Source organism: Peromyscus maniculatus, chromosome 13 (assembly GCF_049852395.1).
Source record: "Peromyscus maniculatus bairdii isolate BWxNUB_F1_BW_parent chromosome 13, HU_Pman_BW_mat_3.1, whole genome shotgun sequence".
NCBI lineage: Eukaryota > Metazoa > Chordata > Mammalia > Rodentia > Cricetidae > Peromyscus > Peromyscus maniculatus.
Genome location: NC_134864.1, coordinates 29,413,268 through 29,432,974, shown reverse-complemented (window position 1 = coordinate 29,432,974; position 19,707 = coordinate 29,413,268). Strand labels below are relative to the sequence as shown.

Below are 19,707 nucleotides of genomic sequence, written 5' to 3'. Positions count from 1 at the left end.
TTTTATCCACTGAGCTTTCTCTCCATCCCCAAGGTTTTATTTCTTAAAATTATTTTTTGTTCTACAAATTTACTTCATGGTGTAGATTTGTTATATTTTAGTTTCCTGTTGAAACATTTATGTTGTTCCAGTTTTTTTTTTTACTAAAAAATGTAAACTGTTTTTTTGTTGTTTAAATATGCTAGTTTCTCTAGGATTGATACCAAGAAATCTCAAAAACTATGTGCAGAACACTTAACAGTAGACTGAGAATTCATTTCCCACAAGCTTATTCCATCTAACCTCAACATTTACATAGTAAAATGAGTTGTTAAGCATTTTCTCTAACTTTTAAAGCATGTGCTGCTTCTAGTCCATGTGTGTTGTCTGAAAGCTTGTTCATGTCTCTGCTTGTTTTATTAGTTTGAAGTTGTGCTTTACTTGAGTTTGTAACTGAACTACCTCGAAGGGCTTACTAAAGCACAGTCTGCTGAGTGTCACTCTAAGAATATCTGCATGCATGTTTGTTTGTACTAGGGATGGGACCTGGGGCCTCATGTATGGTAGACATGCCCTCACCAGAGCAATATCCCCGTCATTTTCATTTTTAGACAGGATCTCAATAAGGCACCTAGGCTAGCCTAGAACTTTCTCTGTAGCTCAGGCAACTTCCTGAATATCTCTTGTCAGTGGCATGGCTATTCAGAGTTTCTGATTGGGCATATTTAAGGGTGGACTCTTAAGTTTCATTTCCAGTAAATTCTAAGGGATGGTCAAAATTAGTAGATTCGAGATAACACTTTGAGAAAAGATGGTTCATGGATAGAGTGTAAGCTCAGCTAGAGCATATACAAGGCCGAATTAGTTCCTGACGCTGTGTGCACATGAGTACACAGGAGCATGTGTAAATAAAGGAGATAATGAGAATAGATCATTCTTTCCTTGGCTTTTAGTTAGTGTCACACATATCCCTTGTTGTAAGTTCATCAAATCCATTTTTAGTTTTTGAGAACTTAGAAGTTCTTAATTAAGGACATAATCATTCCTCATTATATTCTAATAATTTGATAGTTTAGAAACAATTTGAGGTTTGGCGTGATGGTACACACCTATAATCTCCCCCTTGGAAGTTAGATTGGAAGATCTTCACAAGTCTTAATGTTGGCGTGGTGTGCCCGGCCTACATAGTGAGACTGTTTCAGTAATTGTAATAAGAGTAAAAGGGAATAAAAGAAACACTTTGATGTCTACCCCTTGAATTTTCTTTTGCATGTGGTGTGAGATAAAGTTCTATACTTATTTGCACTTGCTGGTTGTTGGCAATAGTTAAATCTTTGCACAGATTCTTTTTGTAAGTTTCTTGTTTTATTTTTAATTATATTCAGTGTGTGGGTATGTGTACAAGTGCCCGCAGAGGCCAGAGGAAGGCCTCCGCTATCCTGGGGCTGTAGTTCCGGGCACTGTGAGTCTCTTGACAAGAGCGCTGGGAACCAGACTCAGTCTTCTGCGAGAGCCCTCTTCCTAGTCCTTGCACAGATTTCAAATGCCATCTCCATTAGAGTTGAAATTGCCAGGTTATGTGTGGGTCTACTTCTGACCTCCCAGTAAGTTTTCTTCATACTTTCTTTTCTCTTTTGTTTTTGTTAAAGAGGGCAAGCCAGAAAAGTTTTCATTTGGTCTTCTTGATTCCCCTTTTCGTGTTGGAGTTCCATTCAATATTCCTTTGGAGTTACAGGATGAATTCGGTCATGCTACCCAACTGTTATCTGATATTCAACCAGTTCTTGAAGCAAGGTAATTGAAGGATTTATTTGTATTTGTCTTTTTGTATTTGCTAAGTTTTTACTCTTTTTTGTGTAAATTATATAAGGTTAGCATTTGTATTAATGTTTCAAATGAATTTTATAGTTCCTGATGTATTTGGCTTCAGGCCATCCTCTGTGCCTACAAGAGGATGTGTAAATGTACAGGAGGCTACATATCATGTGTAAATTACTTCACAGAAGCTTATTTACTAAAATTTACTGCCAAAGTCATTGGAGATGTACTCCATTTTCTTTTTACAAGTATGGTGTATTGTCCCGTGGCAATTCTGTTAGTTGTTGTTGTTTTTAAGTTCATGTTAGGGGGATATTTTTGTTTGTTTGTTTGGTTTTTCGAGACAGGGTTTCTCTGTGTAGCTTTGAGCCTTTCCTGGAACTCACTTGGTAGCCCAGGCTGGCCTCGAACTCAGAGATCCACCTGGCTCTGCCTCCCCAGTGCTGGGATTAAAGGCATGCGCCACCACTGCTCGGTAATGTTAGGGGGATTTCAAGAGCCAACAAAAGCATAGAATACATGGCATCTTGCTGAGAGCTATTTTGTATGCCACTTTACATCTTTAATGTTGATTTTGTTAAATGTGTTGCAGGATGCCATTGTTTTAGACTAGGCTTCTGCAGTAGCCCCAACAGACTAGGATAGAATTAAAAGAAAAAGAGTCACTTAATGCTAGAATTCTAGTAACCAAGGTGAAACTAAGTTGTTGACCTGAACATCTAACAACTCAGAATTACATAATAGACAGGTATCCGAAATGGAAGGTTCTGTTGGCATATTATTGAAGTACTTACTGTCTTAACTCTTAAACCACAGAGGTACCAGGAAATAACTTGGTATTTACTAGTCAGTTATTATCCTGTCTCTCTGCCCTTACTTTATAAGAAAAACACTTTTTTAAAAAAGCTTTCATTTTATTTGTAATTTTGTGTGCATGGGTACATGTGCATGTGAGTGCGGGTGCTCAGGCACATCAGAGGCTTCAGATCCCTGTTGAGCTGGAACTAGTGGTTGTGAGCTGGCCCTTTTTGGGTGCTGCAACTGAAATCTGCTTCATTACTGAGTCATCTCTCAGGGTAACTTAAATGATCAGTGTGGACCTTCAAGGTGGCTCAGTGGATTAGGATTCTTGCCCCCAAGCCTAAAGGTGTATGCTGATCACTGGGATGCACATGGTAGGAGATAGATTCTGACCTTCACACATGCACACCATGATTTGCATACACACCATGGACTACATGTGTACACATATACACACTATAAATAAATTTTAAATTATGCTTTTTCCCCCCATCTTCATTTCTTTCGCTGTGTAGAACAAGCCTAGGTGTTTTGTTCATTGGAACACTTTGTTGGGATGAGTTGAAAGAAATAGTGTTACTTGATTGTAAAATCAAAGACTGTTAAGATCTTTATGTTATCATTTTAAATCTGTCTATTCAGAAAATACCTGTAAACAGTTCTGTGCTTGAGAAAAATGGGCTTTTTCTTACCTTCTGATGTTCTTTGTACCATTTTCTCTTTGATAGCTAACCTAGGTATCACTTGCACACAGCAGTAGAAAAGGTACTCAGCATATACTCTACCAGGCTTACAGCGACATGAGAGCCACTTTGTTAGTTAGACTTCTCTGATGCCATTCTGCTAACAGGGAGCAGAAATTGCCGAAAATTTTACTGAGTGCAAGATTTTAAGGGATCCATAGAAAAGACTGAGGAAACCATGAGTTTACCATGTGAACCTGGTGTACTTGAGTATTTCTTTTGTTAGGGATGTATTGTGGTCTACCTTTATATTCTTTCTTTCTTATTGTATCAGCAGTGAGAGTCTGGTGTGATAAAATAGTCAAGGTGTGCATGTTGGTATTCTCACCAAGTCACCCTTTTATGAACAAGCCTAAGGAAAAGGAAGCTAAGGCGGATTCCAGGGGTGCTTGTGCGTAGGGTTTCTAGTGTAGGGTACATTTTTTGCTTGTATCTGCCCCTTTTATAGTTTTGTTTTTTGGGTGGTTTTTTTTTTTTTTTTTTTTTTTTTGGTTGTTGTTGTTCTTAAATACTGTCAAGGTATTTACAGATGCATAATGGAAAAGCCAGTCCTCCAAGACTAGTGCTATGGAATTATCAGCAGTTAGCCCAGTGGCGGGTGTGCTGTTACGTCAGACTTATGTTGCGCACATAGCTTGCCTTAACCTTGTGTCTTGATCAACTCAGCATGTGTGGTTTCTTTATTTTATGACAACCTGTCATATTATTTTCAGTGTTTGCCCCATTAGTATCACTTATACTTGCTTGGTCATATTTTTTCCACCATAGAATTTGTTGGAGCTCTAGGGTAGCACACATCTGTAATCTCAGTGCTGGGGAGACTGAGGCACGTGCGCGGGGGTGGGGTGGGGTGGCGGCGGGAGGGGGGGGGGTTATGAATTTGAGGCAAACTTGGCTATATAGGGAATCCCTGACTGAAGGGGGAAAAAGACAATTTTTTAGGAATTTTCTTCCTTTTATTTCTTTTTTGGTTTTTCAAGACAGGGTTTCTCTGTGTTGCTTTGGAGCCTGTCCTGGAACTCACTCTGTAGACCAAGTTGGCCTTGAACTCACAGAGATCCGCCTGGCTCTGCCTCCCGAGTGCTGGGATTAAAGGTGTGTGCCACCACCGCCTGACTTTCTCTTTATTTCTTATTTAAATTAAATTAGAAATTTTATTAGAAAGATGAATTAAACATTCCAGTAGCATATTTGCAGTCTTATTTGTAGATCATGCAGGGGAATTGAAAAATAATCTGTTTTTTTTTCCAGTGGTCTGTCTTTACATTATGAAGAAATAACCAAAGGCCCAAATTGTGTAATTCAAGGTGTTGTAGCTAAGGGTCCAGTTAACTCTTGTCAAGGCAAGGTAAGCATTATACATAAATTTTATAATGTTTATTATTTGTTTCCTATCATGGTCAATTGGAAATTTAATGTTAAATGACCTGGGTTTATTTTCCTTTGTTTTGTATTTTGTAACCAAGATCACATAAATTCTGACTTGTTAGGAATTCATCAGTGCTGTGTTACCTGACTCACCAGTTAGAGTGGTGTGAAAATCTGGCACTTTTATTACTGTAGTGATTTCAACATCCTTGAGTTAAATGTTTTCTAGCTGTCTCTATCTTCATTCAGAAGTGTTTATTCAACATTTCTCTGGTAGTATTCCACTTTTTCCTTCTTCTCTTCTTTTATTTTTCTTAGACCAGGAACTACAATTTCAAATCAGTGAAACTTTAGCTGACTAGTTTAATATGTTTTGCGAATTAGTAAAGGGAAGTATTCAGGAAGAGATACATATGGTTAAAAAAGATAAAAATATTTCCCTATCAATATTATATTTAAGATTGAGCTTCCCAGGGCCTGGGTCAATGTTAGAGTGCTTGGGAGGCCCTGGGTTTAAACCTCCCAGTACCAGCCCAAAGAAGAGAGAAGGAAAATGTACTTTCTTCAGATATTTCGGGTAGAGTAGCCCTGATCTGAAATGTTTCGAATGTTGATCTGATGCCACTGGTAAAAAATTCTATACCTGACCTTATTTGATAAATGTTAGTCAAAATAGGCACACCAGAATTGCTGTATAAAAAGGTATTGAAGGTGATGTATTTTAAGCTGAAAAGTAGATGAATTTCATGTTTAGACTTGCTTCATTCCTCAGATAGCTGTGCTTTTACAGATATTCTAAAATTCAAAATACTTTTAGTTCAAAATATTTTTATTTTATTGTGTGTGTGGATGTTTTTTCTGAATTTAAGTCTGTGTACCATGTGCATGCCTGATGCCTGAGGTATCCTGAAAACTGGAGTTAACAGTTGTGAGCTACCATGTGGGTGCTGGGAATCAAACCCAGGTCCTCTAGAAGAGCAGCCAGTGCTCTTAACTATCTCTCTAGCCCTGTAATAAAAAACATTTTAATAGGTGTTACTTAAGATGTTTAACATCAGGTTTTATACACCTTTCTCAATTGAGACTTTTCTGAAATAATTTGAGATTTGTGTCAAATTTTAAATGTTAAGTGGACTTAAAATTATTTCTAGATTTTAAAAATAACTTTAAATTTATAGAGGAGTTCAGAGATAATAAGAGCTTACAGAGTTACTGTGTTACTGTCTCAGAACTACATACATATATTTATACACACTAATAAACATTAAGACAGTACTAGTAAGAAAACCAGACTTTATTTAGATGTCTCCAGTTACTGTTAACTTTCTGTTCAAAATCCAGTCCAGAATAGTGCATTCCATTCCGAAGTTTCTAGATTGAGTTTTTTTTAATTATTTTAAAAATTGAAATGTATGCCGGGTGGTGGTGGCGCACGCCTTTAATCCCAGCACTCGGGAGGCAGAGGCAGGCGGATCTCTGTGAGTTCGAGGCCAGCCTGGGCTACCAAGTGAGTTCCAGGAAAGGTGCAAAGCTACACAGAGAAACCCTGTCTCGAAAAACAAAAAAAACAAAAACAAAAACAAAAACAAAAAAAAAAAAAAAAAAAAAGAAATGTAATTACATCATTTTTCTCCTTCCCTTTTCTCCTTTCAGTCCTTCCCGTGTATTTACTTCCTGCTCTCTCTCAAATTCTTGGCCGTGTGTGTGTGTGTGTGTGTGTGTGTGTGTGTGTGTGTGTGTGTGTGTGTGTGCGCGTGCGTGTGCGTTCGTTCTTCTTAGTCTCTATATTGTTACTTGTATGTATATGTTTTCAGGGCTGACCATTTGGTGTTGGATAATCAAATTGGGGTGCCCACCCCCAAGACTATTTCTCCTGCTCTCAATTCCTTGGTTGCCTCTAGTTCTTGGTCTAGGTTTGCAGTTCTGTGAGATTGCCCCCTCCATGTTGGCATGTCTGTTGTTTTCATCCTGATTCAAGTCTTATTTAGGCAGCCTTGTTTTTTGAGACTTAGTTGGTATAGCTTCTCTGACATTTCTAGGAGATGTAGTCTCACAGAAGACTTCCTGTTCCTCCCACTCCTAGAATCTCTATGTCCCCTCTTCCTTGGTATGCCCTAAGCCTTGGGTGCAGGAATTATCGAGATGATGTATCTGTTGGGGCTGGTCCCCATAGGACCGCTTGTTCTGTGCATTTCGATTGGTTTTGGTGTTCTGTAATGATCTTTTTGATGCAAAGAGATATTTTTTTGATGGGGGGCGGTGAGGGGCTACACTTAGCTGTGTTGTTAGGAATTATTGCTGGCTAAGTAAAGTGGTGGTTGTTCTCACTAGCTTTGAATAGCTGGCTAGGCTATCCAGTACCAGGCATAATTTCTCTTTTGTTGAGTAAGCCTTAAGTCCAGTTAGAAAGCTGTTGGTTACCACATATACCAATATATGCATGCCACTATTGGACCTTTGGAGTCACTGTGCCGTGATGATCATTGTGGATCATAGGCATCATGGCTGCTTCCCTCTCTCAGAAACCTGTACGGCACCTTCTGATTCCATGAAATCTAGTCTTCCAGGGAGGAAGCTTTCAGATCAGATCCAGCTCTGTTGTAAGTGCATGATGTCTTCAGCAATAAGGATTTACCTTCAACTTCTAGTGGTGCAACCAAGGGCAACAGCAATACCTATAATGCTTTGGAAGTCTCTTAGATTGCCCTGACCAAAAACTTGAAAGGAAGTGTCTCATGCCTGGTATTAATGTTCTTTTGTTAGTCTATGTATGCTCTTGGGGGAGACTTTGTCAGCCCAGGTGTGAACGATTTAAACTATGTGTGTATATTTACACAAGTATTTATATGTATTATATGTAATTTTAAATAAAAAGATGATGAGAACTCTTTAGACATTCTGTTACTGTACCTCCCTCCCTTCTCCTTCTTTATTGACCCTCCTTAGTTATATCCCGCCTCCACAGTTTTTTTCAATTTCACCCTCCCAAGTCACCAGTACCCTGCTGTTCCTCTCTATTGCATGCTCCCCATTATACCTTCCTATTTTACTGGTTTCTGACGTTATTCTTAGCTATGTACTCACATCTAAAGATTGGGAACTAGGAGTCTCAGAGGAGAGAAAACATGACTTTGTTTTTCTGGGTCTGGGTTACTATACTCAACATATTCCTTTTTAATTACATCCATTTACCTGAAATTTTCATGATTTCATTTTTCTTTACATCTGCATAGTGTTCCATATTGTATATATACCATACTTTTATTATCCATTCATCAGTTGAACATTTAGGCTGTTTCTGTTTCCTAACTCTTGTAAATAGAACAGCAATGTACATGGCTGATTAAGTATTTGTGGAGTATGATGTTGAGTCCTTTGGGCGTATGCCCAGGAGCGGTGTACCTGGGTCATATGGAAGATTTATTTTTAGCCTTTTGAGGATTCTTCACACTGATTTCCAGGGTAGATGGACCACCTTGCAATCCCAGCAGTAAATGAAAGTTTCCTTTTCTCCACACCCCTTCCACCATTGTTGTTCTGGTTGTTGCATTGATCTTTGTGATTTTGACTGAGATAAAATGAAATCTCAGAGTTGTTTTGATTTACATTTTCCTAATTGCTAGGGATAGTGAACATTTTTTAATAATTTAGCCAATTTTATTTCTTCTTTTGAGAGCTCTGATCAGATCCTCTCCCATCTTTTAAATGGATCTTTTACTTAGATCTCTTTAGTTACTGTTACCTTTCTGTTCAGAGTTCAGTCCGTTGTCGTCCTCCCCGCGCCCCCCCCCCCCCCCCCCGTATTCCTTGATTGTTTCACTTAAAATATATTTTTAGTTTTTTGTGTTATGACTGTTTTGCTTACATGTATATGTGTGTACCCCATGGGTTCCTGGTGCCTGGAGTCCAGAACACCTAATTGGATCCCCTGGAACTAGAGTTATAGGTGATTGTAGCCACCCTATGGATGCTGAGAACTGAACTTGGGTCCCTTGCAAGTCGAGAAAGTGCTCTACACCACTGTCTTTGTACCTCTGTTTTACCTTTTAAAAATATCCTTATTCTGATAATTATTCAGATAAACACGATTTGAGTTGGAGGAAAGTTTTGTTCTTTTTTTCCCCTGGGATTCTTAAATATTTGTAATAAATTTCTAACTAAAATTATGAGTACATTTATAATGATAAGATAAAAATCAAACAGAAATCAGAACTGAAATGGTAAGCTACTTATTTAAAACTTGGGTTTAATTTTTGCTGTCTTTTTTTCAACAGAATTTTAATCTGAAGGTTGTTCTTCCGGGTTTAAAAGAAGATTCACAGATTTTGAAAATTAGATTGCTACCTGGTAATACTATTTTTAACAATATTTGGAATAGTTACTTTTTAAATATTCTTAGGTTGCTGTAGTGGTGAATGGCCAGAATATAGGACGTTGAGGCGATAAAGACAATTACGTACATGGGGGTGGCATATGCACTTGGATGCTGTGCCTGCAGCAGTCAGGGATGACAGATCCCCCAGGAACAGTTGTAAATATTCTTAACCACTCAACCAGTTCTCCAGCTCTAAAGGATTGCAATCCTGGGCTGTGATAATGAGATTCTGTCAAAAAACGAAGAAACAAACAAAAAAGAAGAAGAAATGATATTATGATAAAAATATAAAGATACTTTTATACAGTTTGGTGTTTGAGAAAGATGTTAATACCACCAAGTCTGTCTCTTGAGAGAGAGAGGAGAGAGAGAGAGATATGAGATGAGTAGACCAGGCGGCCTCAAAGACTCTTTAGATAAATAAGGATGACCTTGAGCTCACAGTCCTCCTGCCTCAACCTCCCAAGTGATGAGTTACAGGCATGTAACACCATAGCTGGTTTATGTGGTGTGGTGGGGGATTGAACTCAGGACTGCATTCTAGGCAAGTAGCCTTATCAGTGGAGCTCCATCCCCAGCTCCAGTATAAATCTTAAAAATACATTGAGAGCTGCTTAATGTAGCTCAGTCTTGGGGAAATGTTTTAAGTACCAAGTATTAGGAAACATCTAGAGGTAAGCTTATTAGACTTAGGGGAAAACTGCTATATTAGTCTTACTGGTTTTACTTTCATATTTTAAGAATTATAGGTCCTTATTGATTTGATAAGGATTTATTTTAGGAAAATGAAACTGTATTCAAGTTACATAGGGTGGAATGTGCTTTTTAATTTAAGGGATAGCCTGTTGTAAGGACCTTGAAGTATATTTTAGAATCAGACCGTTTGGGTTTCAGTATAGTAGAGTCTGGCTGCTTTTGCAAATAAACACGAGAATGTTTTCTGCTCTCGTAGGGTTGTAGCAGTTAAATGAGTTAATATGTAGTCTTCACTCTGCATGATCGTGCAGTTGTTGAATAGAGGACAAAGTACTAGTTGCACATGAGCTTTCTTTAACACTGTCCTTTGCAAAGTGAGATCTGCCAGTAAGATTATGCTTATTGAGTGTTTTACACATGATCCTAGACTTAATGCCAAGAAACAGTTGGCATGCAAATTTAGTTACAATACTTAGCAACCTTGATTATAACACTTGTTCCATAAGCGATCATTTGTACTGGATTTCAGCAGAAGGAAACAATAGCTTATTTGCATTCACAAATTGAAGTTCTTGGAGTTTTACCCAGGCATACACTGATAAGTGAAAATTGGTACTAATGAGGAAAAAAAAGTTCATTTATAGTAATAAATATGTATGCTTTTAGAAGTAAGCTAAGCCAAATAGAAATGACTTACAGAAATCTTATTACTTAGGTACATTTGGTGGTTTTTATTTTGATAGAAATGACAAAGTAGGAAATAGCACAGTGTTGCAGTAGAAGGCAAGAAACCAGGACTTAAACTTGACTTCGCCACTAACCTGGGGTCCATCTCTTTGTGTTAAATATTTTCTTTATGTAGTCTCTTGATTAAATATATTCCGGTGTTTGTAGATGCTTCCATTCTTATAAAATGGAGGTGATAGGATAGGACCTTGTGTTCTGTATGATGAGTATAGTAGTGCTTACTTAAAACATGACATAGTAGTTGGCAGATACTAAATATTCATATTAACCATTAAAGTAAGTGTGTAATAACTGTTTTATATACTTTCATTATTAGTATTTAGTATAAACTGAATTTTTAAAGTATTAAGGATTGTGGGGCATATAGTTAGTTTTTTGTAGAAGTGTAGATCCATTTTTTTAAATCTTATGGAAATGTATTATATAACTTGCTCGTGATATCAAAGACAGTGAGCAGTATACTTACCTGCTTATGCAGTTACATGATCACCAGGGGTTAATTTGTTTATTTCATAGCCCATGCTGGTCTGCATGCTCTCAGATGCTGGGATTACAGGATTGGACTGCCATGCTTGGCCTGAACTCAGCATGTTACTGCTTGTGCTGGAGCCAGCAGTCCGTCATTGTGTAAAGTGTTTTAATAAACTTCTTTTGCTTCTTGAATGCTTTCCCTCCCAGATGTTTTTAAGGTTTTTCAGGACTGTTCAGGTCATTTCTAGCATGAATTAATCAGTGTGCTCTAGCTTATATAAGACTAAATCTAGACATTAAACTGTTTTTGTTTTTGTTTTATTTTTCAAGATAGGCTTTTTCTATGTAGCCCTAGCTATTCTGGAACTCTGTAGACCAGACCAGGCTGGCCTCAAACTCAGATATCTGCCTGCCTTTGCCTCCTGAGTGCTGGGATTAAAGGTGTGCACCACCAGTGCCCCACAGCATCAAACATTTAGCTGTGTTACTGAGACAGCTCCATCATGTACACAAACTACATTTGGAAGATAGAATTTATCAAGTTCTGTATTCCTTTTTTTCCTTTTCTTTCTTGCATCACTCATAAATATTAAATACAAAATGATATTTTTAGTCTATTTAATCTATTGAATATGTACTTTATTATGAATTTCCTGATAGGTCCTCCTCATCGACTAAAAGTGAAACCTGACTCGGAAATTCTAGTTATAGAGAATGGAACAGCCTTCCCTTTTCAGGTGGAAGTTGTGGATGAGTCAGACAACATAACAGCACAACCAAAGCTGATTGTCCACTGTAAGGTAAGCTCACTGTGATGTGCAGTTAGGAACACTTAAAGCTGATTGTCCACTGTAAGATAAGCTCACTGTGATGTATTGTAATGTGCAGCTAGGACACTTCTGTTGTTAGTGAATGGCAATGACTGTCTGTTTGCTGCTTCACAGGTGAGCCTTAAATAGTAAGTTTTTGTATTGTTTTGTTTTTAAATTCTGCAAGTTACAACATTTAATGAAACCAAAGGAAAAAAATCAGACTGTCTTTTTGCCCTCTTTTTTTTTAATCATTTTTTATTTTTGTTTGTTTTTTGTTTTTGTTTGTTTGTTTGTTTGTTTGTTTGTTTGTTTTGTTTACAAGACTGGGTTTCTCTACGTAGCCCCAGCTATCCTAGAACTTACTTGCTCTGTAGACCAGTCTCTTCCCACCCCACCCCACCCCCCAGGTGCTGGGATTAAAGGCTTGTACCACCACCGCCCGGCTTAAATCAATTCTTAATGATTATTCCATGGAAAATTTCTTAGACCCTTTCCTTATCAAAAGTCTTTCAATAACACAAAGGTCAGTGAAGATATTAGCTCTTCCCAGTTTTGTTTCTTGCCTTCATTTCTTTTTTCTTTTCTTTTCTTTTCTTTTCTTTTCTTTTCTTTTCTTTTCTTTTCTTTTCTTTTCTGGAACTGAATTTAAGGCCTTATTTATGCTAATCAAATGTTTTAATCAAATGTTTTATCATTAAGCTATAGCCTCATACCTCTTGATTTTTTTTATTTTGAGACAAGATTTCATCAAATAGTTCAATAGCCCCAAAAATCTTGAATTTATGATTCTTTCTACTGCCTTAGTCTCCTGAGTATTGGGATAAAAGGCCTTCACTACCAGGCCCAGCTAAGCAGTTTCATAAGTTTGCTCCGTTCTCTTTCCTTTACCCCCTCATATATATGTCTGTGTGTGTGTCTGTTTTCATGTGTCTGAACTCATGGCAGAGTAGCTGTCCAGCTTGCTTCAGGAGATTCCTGTCTGTGACTCCTGCCTTGCTTTAGGAGCACCGGGGTTGGAGAGGTGCACTGTAGTGACTAGCTAGCTTTATGTGGTTTCTGGGGACTCAAACTCGGTCTTCCTGCTCGCATGGAGGTGCTTCATCAGCTGCTGCGCTGTCTCCCCGTGTCCCTCCCTAACCTTAGTTGAGGTGTTTCGTTTATAAAGAGAGTGCACAAACAAAGGTGGGTGGTGGGTGAGATCTACAACAAAAGAAACTCAGGACAGTAAAAAAGAGGGCTGAAGAGATGGCTGTAATGGAATCCCAGTTCCAGGAGATCCCGCACCCTCTTAATGCCTGAGATGACAGACACATTCATACATGCACGTGACATTTTTTTAAGTTAAAAAAAAGAATAATTTTGAGGAAGGTTTTCTAAAAGGATAAATTTTATGTAACATAGAAAATCACTCTTTTTATTAAAAAATTCTAGTATTTAGAATTTTCCAGTGTAGAGCCAGAAACACTAGCTCTGGTAATTACTCAAGAATTTGAACAGGTACTCAGTAGTTATGGTTAGGTAGTTAATGATCTTTCTGTCCTCCCTCCAGTTTCTAGGGGCTCCAAGCCTACCAGTCTACACTGTGGATTGCAGTAGCTCTGGGACCAGCATCCTAACAGGGCCAGCAATTCAAGTTCAGAACATTAAGAAAGACCAGACGCTGACTGCCAGGATTGAGATACCTGTAAGCTACCTCTCTCTTTGGTTTTACTTGGAGTCTTGAAGGTCTTTAGCCTAGAGTATTTATGCAAAGTTGTTTGATGCTAAAATGTATAATACTTTGGTTCTCTTAAGAAAACAATGTGAACTATAACAATATTTTAACATTATGTATGACATATTAATAATTTTCTTGATCAGATCTCTTACAAGGTTTATAACTACTAGTGATTATATTTCTTTTTTTTTTTTCTTTTTGTTTCTGAGACAGGGTTTCTTTGTGTAGTCCTGGCTGTACTGGATCTCGCTCTGTAGACCAGGCTGGCCTCAAACTCACAGAGATCCACCTGGCTCTGCCTCCCCAGTACTGGGATTAAAGGCGTGTGCCACAACCACCCCATTATATTCTTAAAACTTACCTAATATTAAAATGTACTACTTTGTTTTATTTCTTTGTTTTTTTGAAAATTCTATAAATATCTCCACTTAAACTATCACCACTTAAACTATCACTGAAAGACATGAAAACTTTTACTTTTTTTTTTTTGTTTTTTTTTTTTGTTTTGTTTTTTTTTTTGTTTTTTGTTTTTCGAGACAGGGTTTCTCTGTGTAGCTTTGCGCCTTTCCTGGATCTCGCTCTGTAGACCAGTCTAGCCTCGAACTCACAGAGATCCGCCTGCCTCTGCCTCCCGAGTGCTGGGATTAAAGGCGTGTGCCACCACTGCCCGGCTACATTCTTTTTTTTTTTTTTTTTGGTTTTTCGAGACAGGGAGACAGGGTTTCTCTGCGTAGCTTTGCGCCTTTCCTGGAGCTCACTTGGTAGCCCAGGCTGGCCTCGAACTCACAGAGATCCGCCTGGCTCTGCCTCCCGAGTGCTGGGATTAAAGGCGTGTGCCACCACTGCCCGGCTACATTCTAATACTTTTAAAGCTAATTATATTTTTATAATTTTTTTCCTCCTCAGTCAAACCTAGGGTCTTTGCCAAGAATTTTCCCCTGAGCTACATCTCAGCCCTTGATAATCTTAAAATATTTAGGAATCATTTCCTTTTTGCAATAATGTAGGCAATTTGTGTGTGCACGTGCAAACATGTGCGTGCACATAATATCTTGCAAACTGTCAAAAAGTATAGGACTCACAGTAACGTGGGGATGGGGAGGATCTGGCCTTTGAGGCAAAAAAGACTTATGTAATTATACAGCAGTATCAGAAGACCAGGAATTCAGTTTAGTTAAAATAAATAGCAAGTTGTATCTGCTTTTAGGCAGTTTTTAGTGTCTTATCCAAAGGATGCAACTTTGAGAGTATGGAGTCAAGTATATGTGTATGCCTTTAAAATAAATTGCTTGATATTTTATAATGTAGGAATTTTAAATAAAATTTAAATAACTCACGTAAATGGGTTTCTATAGGAATAGCTATAAATAGACAAGGAAAGTTTAAAGTTATTTTAGGATCAATAAATAACTTTGTGTTGTTGAAGGTATTATAATATATTAAAGAAATGATGGTTTAATAGTTTAATTTTGTATGCCTAAATGCAACTTCTTTATGATGGAGCTATACGATCGTAGTATACTCATAATCAATATAAATTTCTCAGTATGTTGATAAACTCAGCTTTCAAGGCATCTAAAGCTCTTCTGGCTATAAACAAGTTTTTTCATTTATCCCAGTGTGCTATTAATTGGGGGCAAAAAAAAAAAAAAACCCCACAAAATTTCAATACAGCTTAATACTAAAAAGTAATATCTTCTGTGGCAGCAATTTGCCTTCAATTTTATGGAAAGTTCTTGGTTTCTTCTTTATTGAATCTGTAACTTAATTTAAATCTTGTGAATTTATAATTTTAAAGTGAATTTGAAAATAAGAAAGAAGGCATCCTTGTTAGTAGTTTTCAGAATGTATCCAATGCCATTTATGCCTGATGGTATAAAGTTTTTAGTGTTAAAAGTATAATACCTTTTTTGTTTGTTTGTTTTAAAGGCAAGGTCTCCTGTATATTCCAGGCTGACCTTGAACTTACTGACCTCCTGCCCACACCTCCCAAGTGATGAGATTACAGGTGGGTGCCACCACATCTGGCTTATAATACCATTTTAATGATAAACATTGTTACAGGTGTAACTATGTTAAGATGATCTTTCCTAATATTGAAACTAAATTATTAAACAGTGCCGTGGATTTGCCATTAGATAAAAGAGGAAATGACTACGTAGGTCACTCAATGTATATTCATGTTTTCTCTTCTAGAGTTGTAAAGATGTGTCACCTGTGGAAAAGACTATCAAGTTACTTCCCAGTAGTCACGTTGCTCGCCTACAGATATTTAGTGTAGAGGGACAAAAGGCTATCCAGATCAAACATCAGGATGAGGTTAATTGGATAGCAGGTGATGTAATGCAAAATCTAATTTTTCAAATGTATGATGAAGGAGAAAGAGAAATCAATATTACACCATCCTTGGCAGAAAAAATTAAAGTAAGTATTTTATACAGATTATTTACTTGTAAATACTCTTATGTTTAGAAAATTGAAATTTTATGCATAGCCTATAAGATTGTTTATCAATAAGATTGTTTATCAAAAAAAAATACGGTTATTAGATTGGTCCTAAAGGAATTGTGGTATTGGACTGTAAGTTTGATTTAAATCATAATTAGACTCCAACACATTTTTGCCAATGGGAAATAAGTTTGTATGTTCCTAGAAAATAAAAATAGAAATTCTGTGTACTCATGGAAAGCGTAAGAGAGGACAGTAGTTGAGCTGGTCAGCTTATTCTCAGGAAGCTCACTGGGCTGCCTTACTGAGCTTCCTTTCCAGTTAATTTTAGATGCTGAGTGCCATTGAGAGTGATATAATGATAGGGAATATGAGTCTCTTGCCTGGCTAGTACCACCACCCAGTTTTGTCCTTTTTGACAACTTTTTTATTTTTGTTATTATTTTGTCCACTTGGTTTCTTGTAAACATTGGGCTTCAGAGCAATTCTGGTTCACTCAGGGTAGCTAAAATCTGGAGAGGCCCCACTGGTTCTAGGGCCTCCTCCAGGTGGCCGAGTCTGCCTCCTTGTTGTTCTCTGAACTTCAGGGCTTCTCCTCTGACCTCCTTTATGACTGAGTGCAAACAACCCAAAACAGCAGAGCATAGGGCAGGGGCAGCAGCAGCTGGAGCCTGGGCTGTGCCTGAGGCAGGAGCTGAGTCCATCTTTTATCATAGCCGTGAGTGCTTCTGCATTGCCAGAACCTGTCTGCACAAGTGAACCTTATCGGGGACTAGGGAGTCCAGCCCCTCGATAGTCCCCTCCCAGGGTCCGGGAAGAATCAACAACCAGCTGATAATTGATCTTTGAAGAAAAGAAATGGATCTATGTACATGAAACTCCCTAGTCCATACACTTCATTATTCTGTCACTTCTCTCTCTACAAACTTATACTCTGCTCTCATTTTAAGCTCCTTTCTTTCCCAGTTTCTCTTTACATTTATCTGTTGTCCCCTCTAGGTTCTATCTTAATTCCTTCATCTAGTCCTGCCCCTTCTAGGTTCTCATCCATCTAGTTCTTTCCCATCTCAGCTCCTCTCCCATCTCCTTCTCTCTCATCTGGGTCTTCCTCATCTTGTTCTTCCCCATCTGGCTCTTCTTCATCTTCCATCTCGTTCCTCTAGTACTCTCTTCTAGCTCTTCAATCTTCCCCGTCTCAATTTTTTCCTCTCAAGTTCTTATCCGTCTAGTTCTTCATTCTCTTTTCTCTTTTCCGTCCTCCAGTGCCCTGGAAGTCCTGGAATATATACACTTACAAGCAGTATTCCCTTAGTAGTGCAAAGCCAGGCTTCCAGGGTCAAATGGAGGGGTGATAAGAATCACATAGAGGGGCAATAACCGTTAATTATCATTTGCAACCCCAAAGGGAAGTGACTAATGGGGAAATGAATTAACTAAAGGCTAAATTCGGGTAATATCTAAGAAGAGGGATCTTGGGTGCTCAACAATAATCTTAAACATGATTGGTAGAAAATGTTAAGAATCTATAAGCTGCTAGGTTAATGGGAGAAAATAAAACTGCCTGCTTTTTTCCTGTAGCTCCTATCTGTCCAAGCTATCTGCCGTCTTTCTGCAGGGTGGGGGAAAGTGTGCTCAGTCGCTAGGCAACCTGTGTACAGCTAGATGCCTCTGGTGATAGTTAAAGGGAGATCTGGAACCAGAGGTAAGATTTGGGAAAGGAGGAAGTAAACCTTAATTGGCACATCCGCCCGGCCTTCTCAAACAGGTAACCTGGATGCTTAAGTCTGTTCTTAGAGAGTACAGAGGTATCTCTGATAAGGTACTTTCCTCCATCTGGGGATGGACATGGCCGGATGCTGCCAATGATGCTAATTACAGGGAGGCTTGAACTGGGGTTCTGGCTGAGCATAGCTGTCAGTGCAGAAAGTTATCTAAATATTCCTAGAAGTGGTTAGGTAAGGAGTTAAAGGTCTATAAAGTTAGTAAGGCTGTAAGAAAGGAGGGTCTGAGCTAAATTGTGTAAAGCTATTTAACATCCACCTGACCTAGGTGGTGTCTCCTTGTGGAATTTACCTTAAATCTGGAGTCTTTCATGTGGACTGTTCCTGTCCTTGAAAGTGATTAAGGGAGATATCTGATTCCAGAGAAAGCCTTTCCTGAGGCTGTTCTCCAAATACCTGGAATGTATATGTCCAGAGAGTGATCATTGTTAGCCCTTCTTAGGGAAAAGTCAATTGGGAAAACTATGAAGGCACACATGATTTTCATAACCGAAGACAGCTGATATATGACAAGCCAAATAACACCAAACCTCTTGGGATTTGGCTTCCTCTAGAGGAAATCCTTGATCCCTCCAGGTAGTGACTTTGCCATAACCAGCAGAGTTCTTAGGATATATTCCTACGGCCCGCAGCAGAACTTCAGGCTCCTCCTAGCTGGAACCAGAAAAGCTAGGGGCATTCTCCTGTGAGGTCGGTGCCTGGGGCTCTCATCCACATCCACTGCATCATTACAGAGTCATACCTTGCTGTGTCCCATGTCTGTTCGGTAGACTCTGACAGCCTTAACTTGGCTTCTGTCTTGGGGAGGCTCTGTTGGGTTATCATCTGACAGCAGGCCAATTGGGCTGATGGCTGAAGTTTTACAAGGTCCAATATAGACCTGCTATAGAAGTCCTGGTGATTTATTTTGGATGTTGGACATCCACTCTCTGAGGTCCTCCTTGGGAGGGGAGGTTAGTAACAGTTTCTGCGCCAAAGTCTATTCGTCATACATTTTTTTTTTTTTTTAAAGCATGGCTGTAGTGGCAACTGCCCACAAATAAGTCAGCCAACTGGCCAAAACAGGATCAAGTCTTTTGGACAGATAGGCCACTGGCTTCTTTAAAGATCCGCCTTCATAGGATGGGACATTTTCCCCCTTCTCTCCCCCAGTCTGCTGGAGGCAGGGGGGAGGGAGTATGATGCAGTGCCTTGAGCCTGTGAGGATTTGTACTGGGGCAGCACTGGGTGGCCGGGGCTCCATTGTATACCTGTTTCTTCAGCCAAGAGAGCTGGCAGAACTGACACACAGTCACACAGTCACACTAGGCTTGGCCATCACACATTCGTACACATGAAAAGACCAGTGGAGTGCAGTGAGGTCGTACGCGGATCCTGAACACTGGACCAGTGGCTGCCTCTGTCCTCTCTGTGATCCTAATGCCTCTGAGGAGTCTGACATCTCCGACAGAAGATGCTTTAACCAGACTTCCCTCTGGAGGTGTCAGACTCCTCAGAAGCATTAGGCAGTGATTGATCAAAGGGGTCCTGGCGCCCTGGAATGGATCGGGTTGCACACCCCCAGGAGCTCCTTGACCACCGCACTCTTACCCGCTCGGAGGGCCTCTGACACTCTGCTATCTAGGGGTCTCCCTGGGGCATCCAGAAATGTTGTGGAGTATCCACTAGAGAAGACAACTCCAGGTTTAAGCCAAAAGAAAATCTTTATTAGCTGGCTAGCAACTGCATTGGGTGTTCCTCAGTGATCGCAGTGTAGCTCTGAGACTTTATCGGGTCTGGGGCCCTGGTTCCAGTCCTTGCTCTGGCCCGTGATTTCTTTCCTCCGTTGCAGAGGGAGGAAGTACTAAAAGAGAAGTAGGCCTCATGCTGCTTGCAAGAGGAGCAAACCTTCTCTCACACTTAGATTTGAGGATCAGTTGAACAGTTGTGCCAAGGTCCTGCGTCTGAGCTG

General features: G+C 39.1%; 1 protein-coding gene across 1 annotated transcript in view; it reads left to right on the top strand.

Moving 5' to 3' along the window:
• Positions 1–19,707, top strand: part of Smchd1 (structural maintenance of chromosomes flexible hinge domain containing 1) — a 139,099-nt gene that overhangs the window by 56,617 nt on the left and 62,775 nt on the right. The window contains exons 20-25 of the mRNA XM_006972249.4: positions 1,629–1,773; positions 4,593–4,689; positions 8,984–9,056; positions 11,659–11,798; positions 13,360–13,494; positions 15,724–15,951. Of these exons, the coding sequence (XP_006972311.1) occupies positions 1,629–1,773; positions 4,593–4,689; positions 8,984–9,056; positions 11,659–11,798; positions 13,360–13,494; positions 15,724–15,951 (818 nt within the window). The remainder of the gene's footprint in view (positions 1–1,628; positions 1,774–4,592; positions 4,690–8,983; positions 9,057–11,658; positions 11,799–13,359; positions 13,495–15,723; positions 15,952–19,707) is intronic.